The 15980-nt window shown below is 37.3% G+C and overlaps 2 protein-coding genes and 1 long non-coding RNA gene across 5 annotated transcripts; 1 reads left to right on the top strand and 2 right to left on the bottom strand.

Moving 5' to 3' along the window:
• Window positions 1-477: 477 nt before the first annotated feature.
• LOC120264733 (calcium-dependent protein kinase 2-like) lies at window positions 478-3822 on the top strand. 2 transcript variants are annotated; one of them, XM_039272557.1, is made up of 8 exons: window positions 478-1385; window positions 1484-1627; window positions 1712-1864; window positions 2228-2343; window positions 2741-2908; window positions 2998-3125; window positions 3217-3316; window positions 3404-3822. In XM_039272557.1, exons 1-8 carry the CDS (start codon window positions 731-733, stop codon window positions 3500-3502), a joined length of 1563 nt encoding a protein of 520 aa, XP_039128491.1. In that variant the 5' UTR covers window positions 478-730; the 3' UTR covers window positions 3503-3822. The 2 variants fall into 2 exon arrangements, with proteins under 2 accessions (XP_039128491.1, XP_039128490.1); XM_039272556.1 differs by having other exon boundaries at window positions 1484-1864.
• Window positions 1657-4267, bottom strand: LOC120264736. Of its 2 annotated transcripts, none has more exons than XR_005537530.1 (3): window positions 4161-4267; window positions 3997-4084; window positions 1657-1740 (listed from the first exon to the last, which is right to left on the bottom strand). It is a non-coding gene; the product is annotated as an uncharacterized LOC120264736 (long non-coding RNA). The 2 variants fall into 2 exon arrangements; XR_005537529.1 differs by lacking the exon at window positions 1657-1740 and adding an exon at window positions 3454-3535.
• Window positions 4268-4527: 260 nt separating this feature from the next.
• Window positions 4528-8220, bottom strand: LOC120264735 (zinc finger CCCH domain-containing protein 14-like). Its single transcript, XM_039272559.1, has 4 exons — window positions 8006-8220; window positions 6008-6077; window positions 4990-5470; window positions 4528-4883 (listed from the first exon to the last, which is right to left on the bottom strand). Exons 1-4 carry the CDS (start codon window positions 8070-8072, stop codon window positions 4836-4838), a joined length of 666 nt encoding a protein of 221 aa, XP_039128493.1. The 5' UTR covers window positions 8073-8220; the 3' UTR covers window positions 4528-4835.
• Between the last annotated feature and the right edge of the window lie 7760 nt (window positions 8221-15980).

Raw genomic sequence — 15980 nt, 5'->3', positions numbered from 1 at the left:
TACCAAATTTTGGGAAAGTTATATCTAATAAATTTCTAAATTCGTATTATATAAAAATAAAAAAACACGACTTATAGAATAATGATGATGATGATGATGTGGAAATAACAAGATTATTTCCAAAACATAATTAAATTTGGAGAAACCAAATTAGTATAAATCTAATATCATTCTTCTTTAGGACCAAATTAGTAAGTTTGTTTATTTGGAATAATATCTTAAAAATCAAAAGATACCATATCTTCACAACTTGATTATATATATATAAAATAAATTTGAATAAAACCTAATAATCTTGAATCATAGATTATATTTCAGATGCCTGAAATAACATTCAGAAAGAGATAAACACAAGAAACTCTAAAATCCATGTCAATCACTCATCATTTCACCAAAAAGATAAGATCTAACAGAAAATTTGAGCTCAAAACAGAATCTCCAATCTTCAATCATAAACATAGAAAAAAAAAACTCCTGCACGAATATCAAAGCAAAACCAACGGCAGGGATGCAATCTCAGAGTCTATTTAAAGAAAAGTAACAGAAGAAACAAACAGTTAGCCCTCTCCCGCCATTTCCTCCAAACCTCTCCATCCCCCACTGATCCTACCTGGTCTCCTCTCACCATCTTCATTTGCTCAACCCCCAACCAAATACATGGACCTTGTTCTTTGATTGGGAAGCCTACCCCTTCCCCTTCAAGGACCTCTCCTTCCCCATCTCCACCACAATGGGTAACTGCAACTGCTTCTCCAATGGCAAGTCCTCCAATTCCACTCCTCCCCCTCCAGCCACCTCCAAGGAACCCAAGCCATCCCAGAAGCCAGCTCCTACACCTCAAGCCCCAACCAAGCCTCCGGCGAAGCCGGCCGCCATTGGTCCGGTCCTCGGCCGTCCTATGGAAGATGTTCGTGCAACATATTCCATTGGCAAAGAACTCGGCCGTGGCCAATTTGGTGTCACACACCTTTGCACACATAAGGCCACTGGTGAACAGTTTGCTTGCAAGACAATTACCAAAAGGAAGCTTGCTAATAAGGAGGATATCGAGGATGTTCGACGGGAGGTGCAGATCATGCACCACCTTACCGGGCAACCAAACATTGTTGAGTTGAAAGGAGCTTATGAAGATAAGCAATCAGTGCATTTGGTGATGGAGCTTTGCGCCGGAGGTGAGCTTTTTGATCGGATTATTGCTAAGGGGCATTATACGGAGCGCGCTGCTGCTTCTCTGCTGAGGACCATTGTTCAGATTGTTCATACATTTCATTCTATGGGTGTGGTCCATAGAGATCTCAAGCCAGAGAATTTTCTCTTGTTGAGCAAGGATGAAAATGCGCCTCTCAAGGCAACTGATTTCGGCCTCTCTGTGTTCTTCAAGCAAGGTTTCCTGCAATTAAATTTATGAATTAGTGTGCATGTGCTTGATGAGAGAAATAGCATCTTGATATGAAACTTATAACTTGATGTTGTTCTGGGACAGGTGAGGTGTTTAGGGACATAGTTGGGAGTGCTTACTACATAGCACCAGAAGTCCTGAGAAGAAGATATGGACCAGAAGTTGATATTTGGAGTGTGGGAGTCATGCTCTATATTCTCCTCTGTGGAGTTCCTCCTTTCTGGGCCGGTACTTTTTCTCTTCTTCTTAGTTTCTGTTCATCCTCAATGGCTAGAGTTTGTTTAATTTCTGTCTCTTTTTGGCTATTACCAGAGACTGAACATGGAATTTTCAATGCAATCCTGAGAGGACAAGTTGATTTTAGTAGTGATCCATGGCCAAAAATTTCTGCTGGTGCAAAAGATTTGGTCAAGAAGATGCTAACATCAGACCCCAAGCAAAGAATAACAGCATTTGAAGTCCTTAGTGAGTCGCATAACATTCCTAGTTTCTCGTGCGTAGTTTTAGCAGGAAAAGGCTACTTATTATTTTGATGTTCTGCTATGATAGACCTAATCTTCATATTAAGAATTTACTAATTCAGTAGCACTAGGAGTTTTTTTTTTTTTCGTTTTCACCACTTGCTTAAGGTAAGTAAGCACAGTACTAATCTCACAATCAACAGAAGTAAAAAACTACTGTAGAATGGAGTGTGATAATATAATATGACAGTAAACTTTGACAAGTAATCTAATACTTTGTATGTTCAATTAATGTGATACTGTACTGTTTCTTGGGTGTTTCTTTTGTTGTTAATCCCAATAAAAATGGGATGAATTTCTGTGGCAGATCATCCATGGATCAAAGAGGATGGAGAAGCACCTGATACACCACTAGACAATGCTGTTCTTAACAGGCTGAAACAATTCAGAGCAATGAACAAGTTCAAGAAAGCTGCTCTGAGGGTAAACTTCTTGTTTAAAATACTAATCTCAAAGGAAATACAGTTGTGATTGATTGGCTAGAACATTGTAAATGCAGTTGGCATGCACTATATATTTATATGGAACTTTGATGAGAAAAAAGTTTCATATGTTGCTAATATCGCTAGTCCTTAACTACCATAATGTCCATAAGTACAATTAGTTGAATAGAATTAAATCATCAGACCATGCCTTTCTCCACTGAAATTTATGACCGCCTTCTCATATATATATATATATATATATATGTATCCTATGTTCCATACATCAGCCATTTTAGTTATTCACTTCATTATGTATCAAACTGAGCAAACACCCTGTCCTGAAGGAATTGTGTAATCTAGAAATGAACTTGCTGGCTTTTCTTTTTAACTTGCAGGTGATTGCAGGCTGTTTATCAGAGGAAGAGATAAGGGGGTTGAAGGAGATGTTCAAGAACATGGACACAGATAACAGTGGAAGCATAACACTAGAAGAACTGAAGCAAGGGCTACAAAAGCAAGGAACAAAGCTCACTGAGAGTGAAGTCAAACAACTAATGGAAGCCGTAAGTTTTGTATTCAGATCAGTAACAAACTACTTCAGAGTGTCTTGGTTATCCTAACATCACCTTTGCCTTTTTGTTATTCATAACAGGCTGATGCCGATGGTAATGGAACTATTGACTATGAGGAATTTATCACAGCGACAATGCACATAAACCGAATGGACAGAGAAGACCATCTCTACAAAGCGTTTCAGTACTTTGATACAGACAACAGTGGGTAAGTGCAGCAAAAGTGATATCATGTTAACAGTTCTGAATCATGAACACGTTTTGTTGTATGCCAATAACACTTCGGTTTTATATTCTAGATACATAACCAAAGAGGAGCTCGAGCAAGCTCTCAAGGCACAAGGATTGTATGATGGTCGTGAAATAAAGGACATTATCTCTGATGCTGATGCCGACAATGTGAGTGAACTACATATACTTCTCTTTAAATGTTTAGATTTTATGTTGTCACTTGACTCACTTGAAGACACTATCATTTATCCACAGGATGGAAGAATCAACTATGAGGAGTTCGTGGCAATGATGAGGCAAGGGAACCCAGAGCCAAACAACCCGAAGAAAAGGCGTGACGTTTTTATCTCCTAAGAGGCATGGTTTAGTGGACGGAGAACTGTTCACCTACATAGAACCATTAACAAAGATGTTCGCCAGTGAGGGTGCATTCATAATGGTCTTGGAGTATTCATGATGCTAAAATGTAAGAACATCAGCATATATTGGTCATGAATCACATCCATTAAGTCTCATGTAAAATAACCTAGACCTTTGTTGAGGACTGAAAGGGGCTGGTTTTATTTAGATTCAAGGGGTAAAGGATGTTAAGCTAATGCTAGTATAAATGAGGGTACATTAAATAGTATATATTTTTCTTCTTAGTTGCAGATAATGATTAATTTCAAGTTCAGAAATACAGGTCATGAAAATTTCTGAGGATGCAGGAGTAAAGAAGAAAATAAGATAAGAAAGCAATATGTATATACATATACACTCTTAGACTAAGACTTGTATGCACTGATATAAAGCATGAAATCCATTTTGTAAGTCATGCATATATACCAAGGATCCAAATCAGAACTTACATCAATTAAAGCAAAGCCTGCACTCCTATAATTTCTGTCCTTGTAATATCCACATGTTGTAATAGTATGAAATGTTCTCAAACGCTTGCTGTAGACAGAGGAGGAAATTAGTGAATCACAATGCATGAGTATAAGAGAAAGATGTTTTAAGTTGGCAGCCAAACCTTCAATCTTGTCTCGCCACTGAAATGTGGATACCACAGTGAAGCAGTAGGCTGCTATGGAACATATGACCAAAATAATCACCAATGGTTACATTCCTGCAGATTAAGCAAACTGACAAGTCCTTCACCTGTTGAGATATCTGCATGAAAAGGAGGAAAAAATCTGTATATCGCATATGAATAAGAGGCCAGATCAGAGTTCCTATAATCCAACAACAGCATTAAGTTGCTTTTGCATAATTTATTGTTAAGCAAATGTATCTCAATCCAACAGTAGACTTCATTTGTTTTCTTTTACCATTCATGAGGTTAAATGCACCATGCTGACATGGCAGAAGGAATTAGGATAGAGTGCAACAAGTGAAAGAATAGAAAGACAGTGCATTTATCAACCGCAAAGCTACAGACTTCAATTACAAGGAGCATATATTCAACAAACACCAACATTTAAATCAAGTTCTACAATGGTTACAAGGCATGAAATAAATAATGAACATGGTAATGTTTCACTATTAGTTCCCTCAAGCAGGAGAACCAGGAATGCTGTAGTAGCCAGTTGGCAGTAAAAAGGTCCATTCATGTTCTCTCTTCTGGTAAATATATCTTAATGTTTCTGATGTTCTGCTAAAACAAGCTACAGATGAAACAAAACAAAAACAAAACCAAAGCTGGGAATCATGTCAGAAGATAATCGCCATCTTCTACCTGCCCACAGCACTCCACCTTCAACAATCAAAGAGAACCGTCATTGAACTAATCCAATCTTCCAATTGACAAAACAAGTGCCAGCAGACTTCTTTTATCAGCAAACTGATACATTTTCACTTACAGGTCCAGCCGGATAAACAGCAGAGGCATCATTGTTATCTGGAGCACCGTATTCATTTAGTTGCACATAGCCCTGAGAGGCGAAATTTGGTTCAGACACAGAAAGGGTCGGGGAGCCAGCTGGATTAGGCCTATTGCTGAAGGCTGGAGATGGTGCACGAACTAGGGGTCCATTGGACATTGGTCTTCTGTTTCCTCGAGACAAGTTATTTGCTGGCCGCAAATCACTTTCCCCGTGAGCAAAATGGCACTTGTCACCAAATCGGCAGCCCTCAGGCGTATTAAACTTATTGCACAGCTTTGTTTTGAATCCATTAACTGTAACACTAGGATCTCCACCTGGGCCAGCTGCTGGCTTTCTCTGATTGGCAGCAGAAGATGCAGCAGAAAGTGAGGCAACAGGTGCCACACCAAGAGAGCTGAGGCCCCCAGGCACAAAATGGAGGAAGTGACAAGATTCACCAAATGGGCAACCAGATGTACTGAAAACAATGAGAGATACACAAGAAGATGAGGTAAGCAAAGTGTTGCCACATTAAAATTAGTTCTAAAAGCAATGGCAAAATGAAAACTAGAAGGGCCTGTGCATCATTTACTAAATCACTATTTCAAAAGAAAATGGCAGACAAAATGTTCTTCAGAGATATGCTCATTTCCTTGAAGCTGATATGAAAGAAAAAAAAAATCACATGGATCCCAAAGGCCAATATCAACGGATTGACTTTTAAGCATATTTCAACACTACCCAATATGTTCTTTGTCATTCTCATAGATCACTTGTCCTGATTGGCACAAATGTTAATATCTCTTTGACAAATATTACATCAATAGATGGACATCCTGCATTAGTCAAGAGTTTCAACTCCAGTCTTATCTTTTTTTTCAAAGACAAATTTTGTTTATAGTAGTTTTTGAGCTCTCGGCCAACTTTTTCACAAGCAGTTATTATGACAAGGTTAAAGCATTAGTTCAATAACTGAATTTTAGAACTAGATAGATACCAAAAACTAGGGAAGCACCTGAAAAATTTCATGCAAGGTTTTGGCTTGCCAGCTGGTGAAAAAGATTGCTGCCCAACATCTCTTCCATCTGCCACAAAATAGCAACATGTCAAATAACTAGCCACATTCATAAATTTAAAATACATACATTCAGCAGGAAGAAAAAGGAAATGCAAAGGCATATTCAAATGGTATATTGATACACATTCATGAGATGCCTTGAAACATGAACAATAGCTGCTGATGATCATACATGAAAATTTTAATTTTCCATTCAAAGATAATCTCATCACTGTATCATCTAATCATCACAAATTGTCAAGACAAATAGAACACAAGCACAAGACTATAAATGAAGTGGGTGAAGCTGATCCCAAGTTATCCACTGCAAGTACAACTTTTAATGAAATGTAAACTTGCTAAAAATTTAGGAAGAACACTAACTCCTGTAAATTTCAAAAATAGGTTTACATTTTTTAAGACATTTATTTATTTATTTATTTTATTTCTAAAAAGACATTCTCACTGTAGGATACAAGTGATTACAAAATTCAATGGGCTCAACTTGTGCAAAATGTTGAAAAAGTTTTGAAAAATATAACTGGCAATCCTAAACATATAACAACCAGCAAGACTATGGAAAGATTTCAAAGAACACCAAGTTATTAGAAACATACAAATCATTGTTTCCTCAATAAAAACTAATGAGTGGTAAAAAAGAAATGGGAAGTGCCCTTCTCAACATTTTCATAATTGTTGTATGCACTAACATATAAGGGAACCAGAAAGATGAACCTCCCCTAAAGTAAAGAATATTATAGTAGTTGTTCAAAAAAGATTTCACTATACAAACACCACTTAAGGTAAATTGTAAAAACTGTTACTCCAAGTCAACTCATTGCAAGATCTTAAATCACAAGATAATCTCTTTTAATAACTTCTACAATCAAGTTTCACTCTGATACAATCTAGATGTGATCCCCTTCTAGGTCATGAGACTCTGCCTAACTTGCACCTCTCAATGTTGAAAGATTTTTTTATGCATGTGAGTTTGGAAATAGTTTTGCTTGCCACATTGCAAAGATTGTGTCTCATGCAAGATTCTTCAGTGATGCAGATAAATTGTTCAAGTTTATCTTTTAATATCATTTGATATAAATATAACGGCGCCATATCTTTTAATATCAGTTAAATGATCAATAATTCAGAAAAGTATAGATCTTCTCAGCTACGTTGCTCAAGATTCACTGGAAAATCTATACTATTTATAAAAGTGGCAATATTTTCATAGAGTGATTCCAAGCTGCCCAAAGAATATTTACTTAACTCTAAGACCACATAATCTCGTGCAGTTATAGGGTGCAACGTGTAGAATGATTCACATAAACACAGACCTGGTAAATATAGCACAATAGCACCACATGCATAAAACAAAAACATATATATTAGTGTACAAATCAGGGAACTAGACAAAAGGCACTTGACAACAAGAGAAGTATTAGATTCATATTATTCTTTTTCATTGTTTTTAAACATGTGTCATCGCTTGTATAGGGAACAAATCAAAATAGATTACTTGCAATTACTTTCAACCATATCAATCCCAAACTCTGTGAATTCCAACAAAAAGAACATAATTAAAAGCCCCTTATCAAAATATTTCCCGGTCTTCTCCAAAAATTGGAGAGCCGCTCCAAAGAAGAGAGAGACCATCCATGGTCCTCCGGCCTCCATTAGTCTAAACAAACTTCTCGCCCAATCACCAAAATTCAAGCTTTTTTGCTTAAAGCCAACTAAAATAAGAAACCGAGAGGCTGATTGACAAAAACACCACCTAATCGCCTCATTCCCGACCAATTGAAACAATCAGACATCCAAAATTCAACATCAAACTATCATAACAAGATGCCTTCACTCCAGTTCTCCATCCGAATCATAAATACAAAAAGGGCATCAACCATCAAATTCAATCAGAAAAATCATTAGAAACAGCAAAGAAACCGAGATAAATCGTACCTGCGGCAAGGTGGCGGAAGCCCGGGCCATCGAATTCGGATCTCGGCCTCTTGGAGAGGGGCTCCATGAGGGCACCTCGAGGAGATTTAGGGCGCGTCCAAGCTCTAATTTTGGTGCCGGAGATTCGATTCCTCTTCTCCTTCCCTTGCTTTCTCTTGTTTTGGGAGAGAGAGAGAGAGAGAGAGAGGTGGTGGTGGTGGTGTCTTGCCAGATGGATTGGACTACGAGGGAGGTGGTTCAACGTTGGTGTACCGCATTCATTGGTTCTTATATCGTTAATAAATAAATAAATTATTTATTTTTAATTATGAGTTTTAGTTTATTTCTTTTACTAGAAAATTGGAAATGTTGGATTTATTTATTTATTTAAAAAAATTTGATAAAACACATACTCTATGCAACGAAAGTGGGGAAAATGTACAACATGACATCATACTAAAAACAATGGAAAAAAAAAAAAACAAAAAAAATGGCGAGTCACCATAGGTGAAATACAACTAGAAACAAAAGGAGGAACTACGAGAACATCTAGTAAGAACAAATAGAAGCATCATCCAAGGGTTGAAAGATACACAAAGGGGAAAAAAATCAACCTAAATGGGTGCCGGAAATGGGAGGGACATCTGGCACGCTAGCAAGTTGGCTTGCTGGAGCTTGTTGATCAGGGGTAGGGAATCTTAGGGTTCACAGGCATCTCATTCTCCGGGGAAAGGGCAACAAGCGTGCTAACTGGAGTTTCCTGTTCCAGGGGAGCAGCGAGAGACCTAGGACTCATAAAAACTAGGCTTCGCTTGATCTTTTGGAGGGAATTCTTGAGCTGGGATTTGACTGAGGCAGGACCTGCATCAAACCAAGCAATGAGCAAATGGTTAATTTTACAAATGATATAGTGCTTATTTGAAAAATGTAAAAGAGAACCACTGCCTGAAAGGACTATGTCCAGGGTACCGCCGCCCCCCACAAGGTAAATGTGTCTATTGTGTTCGATCCAGAATTTCCAACATATGGCTCTGATAAGAATAAACCTCAAGGGATTAGAAATAAGAAACCCTTTGCAACCCCCAAGAGGTCCAAGCCTCCATCAGGGAAATAGGGATTGCAGCTCTAAAAAGTGTTGGAAAGTGTACCCATATTCTTGCAAAAAAAATAGCAACTCAACAAAAGATGGACACTCTCTTCTTTAGCAGCCTTACAAAGCAAGCAAGTGCTAGTAGAGATATGGTTGCATCTTGGCCTAGCCAAGTTTACCTGAGTAAGAATTTTATTGTGAAAGGTTAGCCAGAAAAAGGCCTTAACTTTAAGGGGGCAGTGACATTTCTAAAGGGATTCCCCAAAGACACAACGAGTCCCCCTATCGTTGAGGAAAGAATAAAAGGATTTGACCAAGGAACCCTTTTGATTCCACCTCCAGGTCTTAACGTCCCTTCCTTGGGAAGAAGAAATGGATGTCTGAAGCCACAACAAAGGGAGCTCCAAGAGGATCGGGTCCTGGCCAGAATGTAAAACATTCACACTCGACCTGAGAGGGATCACGACATTGGTTGTAATGGTCATGCCATTTATCTTTGTGCGTACTACCTTCCAACTAACGGTTTAACCAAAAGGAGATGCCTTCCCCATCCTTTACAGTAGACTCAATGCTAGCCAAGAATGCTTCTCTGTACCTAAGAGGTCCTTTTCGGAATAAAGATTTTTTTTCTAGGCGTAGAGTGCAGTAAAGTAATCAGACCACTAACAAGCATATAATTGAAAGAAATGATTCTGGACAACACAGGGTTAGTGTTGTTGCTAGAGAATTTCCACCACCATTTCCTCAACAGGGCAAGATTGAAAACATTCAGAATGCCCACGCACCATGGCCTTTAGATTCGCATATCTATGACACACCCACTAGTAGGTATTTGGGTCTGGAGATATCGCAGCCACTCCATAAAAAATCACGTCTGACCTGATAGATCTCTCTACACACCCATATAGGTAGATCAAACACAGACATCCAATAGGAGGGCAAAACAGATAACATGGAATTGATCAGAACAATGCGTTTACCTAAAGGGAGAAATCGAGATTTCCCAGAAGCAAGGCAGTTACTAATAGCTAGAGTAAATTTGGTCAAATCTTGTTTTCTAGGTTGCTTCCTGGAGAATAGGATACCGAGATAAAACACTAATAACTAGCTCGCCGAGCAGTTCAGTATAGTGACTTCCACCTTTGTAGGAGAAATACCTTGGAGGGTTGAGTAAAGACAACTTTTCAGAAAATTAACCACCAAACCAGATAAACCTTCAAAGGTGAGAAGAATGAACTTTAAGATTCTCAAGTCTTCCAATCCTCCTATTGTGATAAGTAGAAGATCGTCCTCAAACTGCAAATGACACAAATTGTCTAGCGAACCGAGGGGGACCCCAACAAGAATTCTAGAAGAGAGAGCGTGAGAACACATAGTGCTGAGAACATCTGCGACCAAAACAAAAAGCAAAGGGGAAAAAGGGTCACTCTCACGAAGGCTTCTCTGATAATGGACATACCCTAAATGCAAACCATTTATTAGGATATTTGCTTTTAAAGATTCCAAAATATAGTGAATCCTAAAGGTCCACTTCTCCCCAAAACCCCTTGCAACTAGGATGTCAAAAAAGAACTCCCAGTGTATCATATCGAAGGCTTTGGCAAAGTTAACCTTGAAGATGTGTCCGTTAAGGTTGCACTTTGGATGCTAAAGATTAATTCTTCCACCACAACAATGTTATCCAAGATGATAGGACTCTTAATGAACACTAATTAGACTTTGCCCACCAACGAGTTGATTACAAGACTAAGTCTAGTTTCCAGGATCTTAGAAATGATCTTAAGGGGGCATTAATAAGACTAATTAGACAAAAGTCCTCAACCTCGGAGGCATCATTCTTCCTTAGAATGAGAACGATATTAGCCCTAGTTGATGCATTCCAAGTTTGTATTCCCCGAGAAGAAATCCTGGCGGAGTCATAGCAAGTCATGATGGATAATGTCCCAATGGTTCTGGAAGAAAGATAGAGGGAAATCTATTGGCCCCATGAGCTTTATTTGCAGCCAGATCAAAAGCCATTCTTTTAATTTCTACAAGCAAAAAAGGGGCTTCCAAAGTGCTAAGGTCAAGTTGGGGTTTGAGATGGAAGAGGTGAGCCTAGTCAGCTAAAAAGTGAAAGCTTTTCTTGGTACCATAGAGCGAATGAAAGTGATTAGAGAAAGCCACCCCTATCTTTGAATCATTTTCCACCCAAGTCTTCTCTAAAAGTATACGGCTAATGTGTTTATGGTTTCGATGCCCATTCGCCATAGTATGAAAAAACTTAGTATTGGGGTCCCCTTCCCGCAACCAGTTGACTCGCGATCTTTGTCTCCAAAAAATCTTTTCTTTTTCGAGAACCAAACTCAGTTGAGAGTGAGCCTTGACTTCTCTAGCTGATTCTTTTGTGGAAAGCGCTTTAGCTTCTTTAAGGATATCCAGGGAGCCAAACTCAAGTACAAGCTTGTTTCTGTGGATGTCAAACAAGCCAAAGGAATCCCTAGCCTAGGACCTGAGGAAGTTTTTGAGAAACTTGAGTTTTTTAGTGATGATAAAAGCACCATAACCAGATGGTACCAGAGTTAGCCACCATTGTCAAACAAGGTCCCTAAAACTGTTTGTTGTCTTCCAAGCTAACTCAGATCTCTAGAATTAATCCTACCATCATGTGTTCATTATCTTCATTAATCAGTGTTAGTTAATTTAAGGTAAAAGTGCATGGTTCCTGAAATCATCATATTTATTCTGATTCCTGAATTTTAAAAAAAAACACTTAGCCTGTGTTTGATTGACCATTTTTTCCATGGAAAATTTTTCCATCAAGAATTTTCCAGTCAAATAGGTTGTTTGATTGCAAAAATTTTTCATGGAAAAAATGGGCAATCAAACATGGTCACATGACAATTTTTTCCTCTGTGGAAAACTTTTCCTCTCCCAACCCAAAGAAAACTATTCCATGGAAAACTGAGGGCCTTATTTGAAAAAAAAATTATAAGCTCCAAGTCGGTACTGTCGAAGATCCGTCCCGCTACCTCCCAACTCCACAAGACCCACATCGCCAAGTGTCTCATCATCGAGGAACCATCATCTTCATTATACCCGGAACGACCAAGGTCAGATCTTTTGACCTTTTTCTCCCCTTTTCTTCATAAATCCATGTAAATGTCTGATTTACGGTTTTTATTTTGTGCATATGCATATGAATTTTCAATCTTTGTCATATAATCGAGGAATTTGTATTCTATTTGGTGATTTGTCTACTATCTGGAAGTTTGTACTTTGTTGGAGATGGAAGTCATAAAATATTATTAAATAAATAAATAAATACTTTGATAATTAGATTACTAGGGAGAAGTAACTCATTAACAATTGTATTGATTAATTAAGCATAATAGATACCACTAGATCCACCACAGCGGTACTGCCTTGTCGGGGACGAAGAAGTGGATGTTGGGGATGCCGTTCAACTTACTCTGGATGCGAGGGTCATCCTGGGTGAAGTAACGGTTATGGCGGAAGCTTGCTTGAAGAGTTTAGAGAGTAGAGAACATAGATAAGAGATATATATATATATATATATATTCATAAAAGGGTTTCTTTATTGCATTCAAGAGGGATTTCCCTTATGGTGGGGGTTGGGCTTCTTTTCTCATATATAATATAATATTGGATGTTTATTTATTAAAATAATCAAATTAGTACAACAAGTTTGAGAACAAAGGCACTGGCAAAAGGTGGAAGGAGAAAGGGGGACAGGGGAAGCGGCAGCCTCCATGTGGTCGACGACCCCCTCCCCCTTTTCATGCTCTCTCTCTCTCTCTCTCTCTCTCTCTATATATATATATATATATATAGGTTTTTTTTCTCCCCTCTCTTTTAGTTTTTTATTTTTAATTTTTAAAAATATTTCTATCTTTTTTTAGGTTTTTTATTTTTATTTAAAAAAATCATTTTTTTATAAATTAGGTATCTCTCTTTTTATATTTTTATCTCTCGGTTTTTATTTTTCTCCTTCTCTCTTTTGGGTTTATTTTTAATTTTTAAAATATCTCTTTCTTTATATTTTTTATTTTTATTTAAAAAAATCAATTTTTTTAACAAATTAATAGCTATAATATAAAACATAATATTTTTTAAAATATTTACAAAAATTATTATTTGATCTATTGATATTTGAGTATATTTTTAAAAAAAAATCTATATTTTAGTTTTTGATTTTTACAAATGAATTTATATAATATATAAAATTATATTTTTAGTAGGATTTTTGTATAAATTTATTATTTAACATCTGATTTTTATAAACTTAACTATAACATATGAACAAAATAAAAAGAAAAGTAAAAATTTATTAGTTGAATGTTTTTTTTCCAATTCACCCCCTACCCTCTAATTTATGGTTCTATCACTGGGCACTGGTGATGTTAGTTTATGCATACATTTAACCAAATTGACATCATAGCATTATCTGCTGTTTATGCCAATTAACATCTAGTAAATTATGTTATATATGAATAATGTTCATGACGTAGATACTTAGGGCAACAAATTATTTAATTGAGATATTATTTATTTATCTTTATTTAATAATTTACATGGGTTATTGAATGCTGAGAGCACTAATTGAAAATCAACTTTGGATAACATTTTGGATGATGGTCATGCAAGCCTCATTGATCTATAGTTATATGAGGCAACACTATCAAAATAGAATTATCCACAGAGCCCCTCATAGGAAATGGAGAACTGAGAGAGAGTTAGCATTAAATGAATGTTCAACACCAGTGATAAGATTTGCCGCGAGCTACTCAGGATGAAAATGGGTGCATTCCACAGTTTGTGCAATTGCTTAAGTGCTTATGGGTTAGCTGGTAGCCTATTTGTAAGTGTTGAAGAGCAAGTAGCTATTTTTGTGCACACAGTTGACCATGACCATCGCAACAGAGTTGGAAGTTTTACACTTTTTAGGTCTGGCCAAACTGTTAACTATTATTTCCATAGAGTGTTAAATGCATGTCTTAACCTTTATAGAGATGTTGTCAAAAATGTCGATGTTCAAAACTAGATATCTTTAATAGGATGTTGTGGGTGCTATAGACGGTACTCATATTGCTACTAATATCCTTGTGAAAGAACAACCTAGGTATCGGAATAGGAAACAACTCATTTCTCAAAATGTTTTGGTGGCATGTACATTTGATATGAGGATTACCTATGTGCTTGCTGGTTGGGAAAGATCAATACATGATGGTCGTTTGTTAAGGAGTGCAGTCTCACCGCAAGGAGCTAGGTTGATAGTTCCTCTCAGTATGTTATATATCCCTTAATCTATCATAACAAGAACCTTATATGACCATTTTGCTAAAGTCGTCCTTATAATAATAGGTAAATACTATCTTGCCAACACTGGGTTCCCCTTAGTCCTTGGTTTTCTTACACCCTATTGAGGTACGCGGTATCATCGTAGAGATATTCAGGGTCTACTTCCTAAAAATCACAAAGAGCTATTCAACTTTCGACACTCATCTCTTCGCAATGTTGTTGAGAGGACTATCGGCTTGTTGAAAAATGAGGTTTGCCTGTCTTAGGCATCAATCATATCCTTTCATGACATATATACACAATCAAAGATCATCCTTTGCATGTTGTGCCTTGCATAACTTCTTACGTATTGATGATTCAGATGATCTTTGTAGTGATGATGATGTTAATGACAATGAAATAAACCCCTTGCATATTGATGTACCTGAAGACACACATGTTAATGCAAATCTCAGAATCACATCTGAAGTAGAATGGACCAAACAAAGAGATCCACTGTCTAATATTATGTGGGCTAATTTCAACCAGTAGTTATAACATTACCTATTATGATTAATTAATATGCTATGTTATGTTATAAATTTCGACATCTTATTTTATGTTACTTTATGGCATAACTTTATATTTATACATTTATGCACTTTAATTGCATATTTCAGTTACTTATGTTATGTTTTGTCATAACTTTATATTACACTTATGTACTCTTAATTGCACATTTCAGCAATATATGTGCTATGTTATGTTATTGATTTTTAAAGTGAAACAAAAAATGGGAAGTCAATGATTTGGCAATCAAGGCTTATCCGTTTGCTAGACCTGCTACAATCTCAAGCTCCTCTGCATGTAATGTTGAGGAAATCACTCCAACCTCTTCCCATGTAGAAACAAAGAAAAAGCAAGTTCATTAGTCAGGCAATATGGATCAAGCACTAATAGATACTCTTTTAGAGGTGGTGTTTGTGGGGTCAAGAAGAATAGAAAATGGATTTAAGGCTGACGAATGTACAAAGGTTGTCAGCAAAGTACTTGAACATTACCAAGTGGTTGTAGGAGTTGCTCATGTGAGGCTAGGTTGAAGACTCTCAAAATTGATTACAAGGAGATCACAGAGTTGTTCAAGATGAGTGGGTTTGGTTTGGATGAGAACGGATGAGTCACAGTGGATCCTCTTGTTTGGGAGAAGCACACTTAAGTAAAATCTCCTTTCTTCACATTTATTCTCCCACGTTAGAGTTTGATTTCTTATTTTATTTTTATTTTTTATTTTTTATCTTTTATAAGTTCTGTGAAGGTTAATTGATATTAGAAACAACTGTGGTTATATTTATGATTGGTTGTGATTTAGTTAGTGGTGTCAAACGGGCCGGCCCGGCATGCCCCGGGCCCACAACGGCCCATGCACTATGCGTGCTTGGGCCAGCACGGCCCGCCACCACCAAGGTCGGCCCAGCATGTGGTCCGTCCTAGTTGTGGGCCCGGTGGGAGTTGGTTTATGGGATGAAGATGAAATGGAGGAAGCACACCCAAGTCACTCTAGCTTTTTACAGACCCAGATTTTTTGCACTCAATGAAGTAGAAAAAAAGAGAAGTCCCAGTCAAAGA

Source organism: Dioscorea cayenensis, chromosome 7 (assembly GCF_009730915.1).
Source record: "Dioscorea cayenensis subsp. rotundata cultivar TDr96_F1 chromosome 7, TDr96_F1_v2_PseudoChromosome.rev07_lg8_w22 25.fasta, whole genome shotgun sequence".
NCBI lineage: Eukaryota > Viridiplantae > Streptophyta > Magnoliopsida > Dioscoreales > Dioscoreaceae > Dioscorea > Dioscorea cayenensis.
This window is presented reverse-complemented; position numbering and strand designations above follow the sequence as displayed.

Bases quoted from the DNA above. Each gene is read 5' to 3' on its own strand.
- LOC120264735 (XM_039272559.1), bottom strand. From the start codon at position 8,072: ATGGAGCCCCTCTCCAAGAGGCCGAGATCCGAATTCGATGGCCCGGGC. The intron at 6,078-8,005 runs GTACGATTTATC...ATTTTGTGGCAG, and splicing joins CTTCCGCCACCTTGCCGCAG to ATGGAAGAGATGTTGGGCAG. The intron at 5,471-6,007 runs GTGCTTCCCTAG...CATTGTTTTCAG, and splicing joins CCTTGCATGAAATTTTTCAG to TACATCTGGTTGCCCATTTG.
- LOC120264733 (XM_039272556.1), top strand. From the start codon at position 731: ATGGGTAACTGCAACTGCTTCTCCAATGGCAAGTCCTCCAATTCCACT. The intron at 2,344-2,740 runs GTAAACTTCTTG...TTTAACTTGCAG, and splicing joins TCAAGAAAGCTGCTCTGAGG to GTGATTGCAGGCTGTTTATC. The intron at 3,126-3,216 runs GTAAGTGCAGCA...TTTATATTCTAG, and splicing joins TTTGATACAGACAACAGTGG to ATACATAACCAAAGAGGAGC.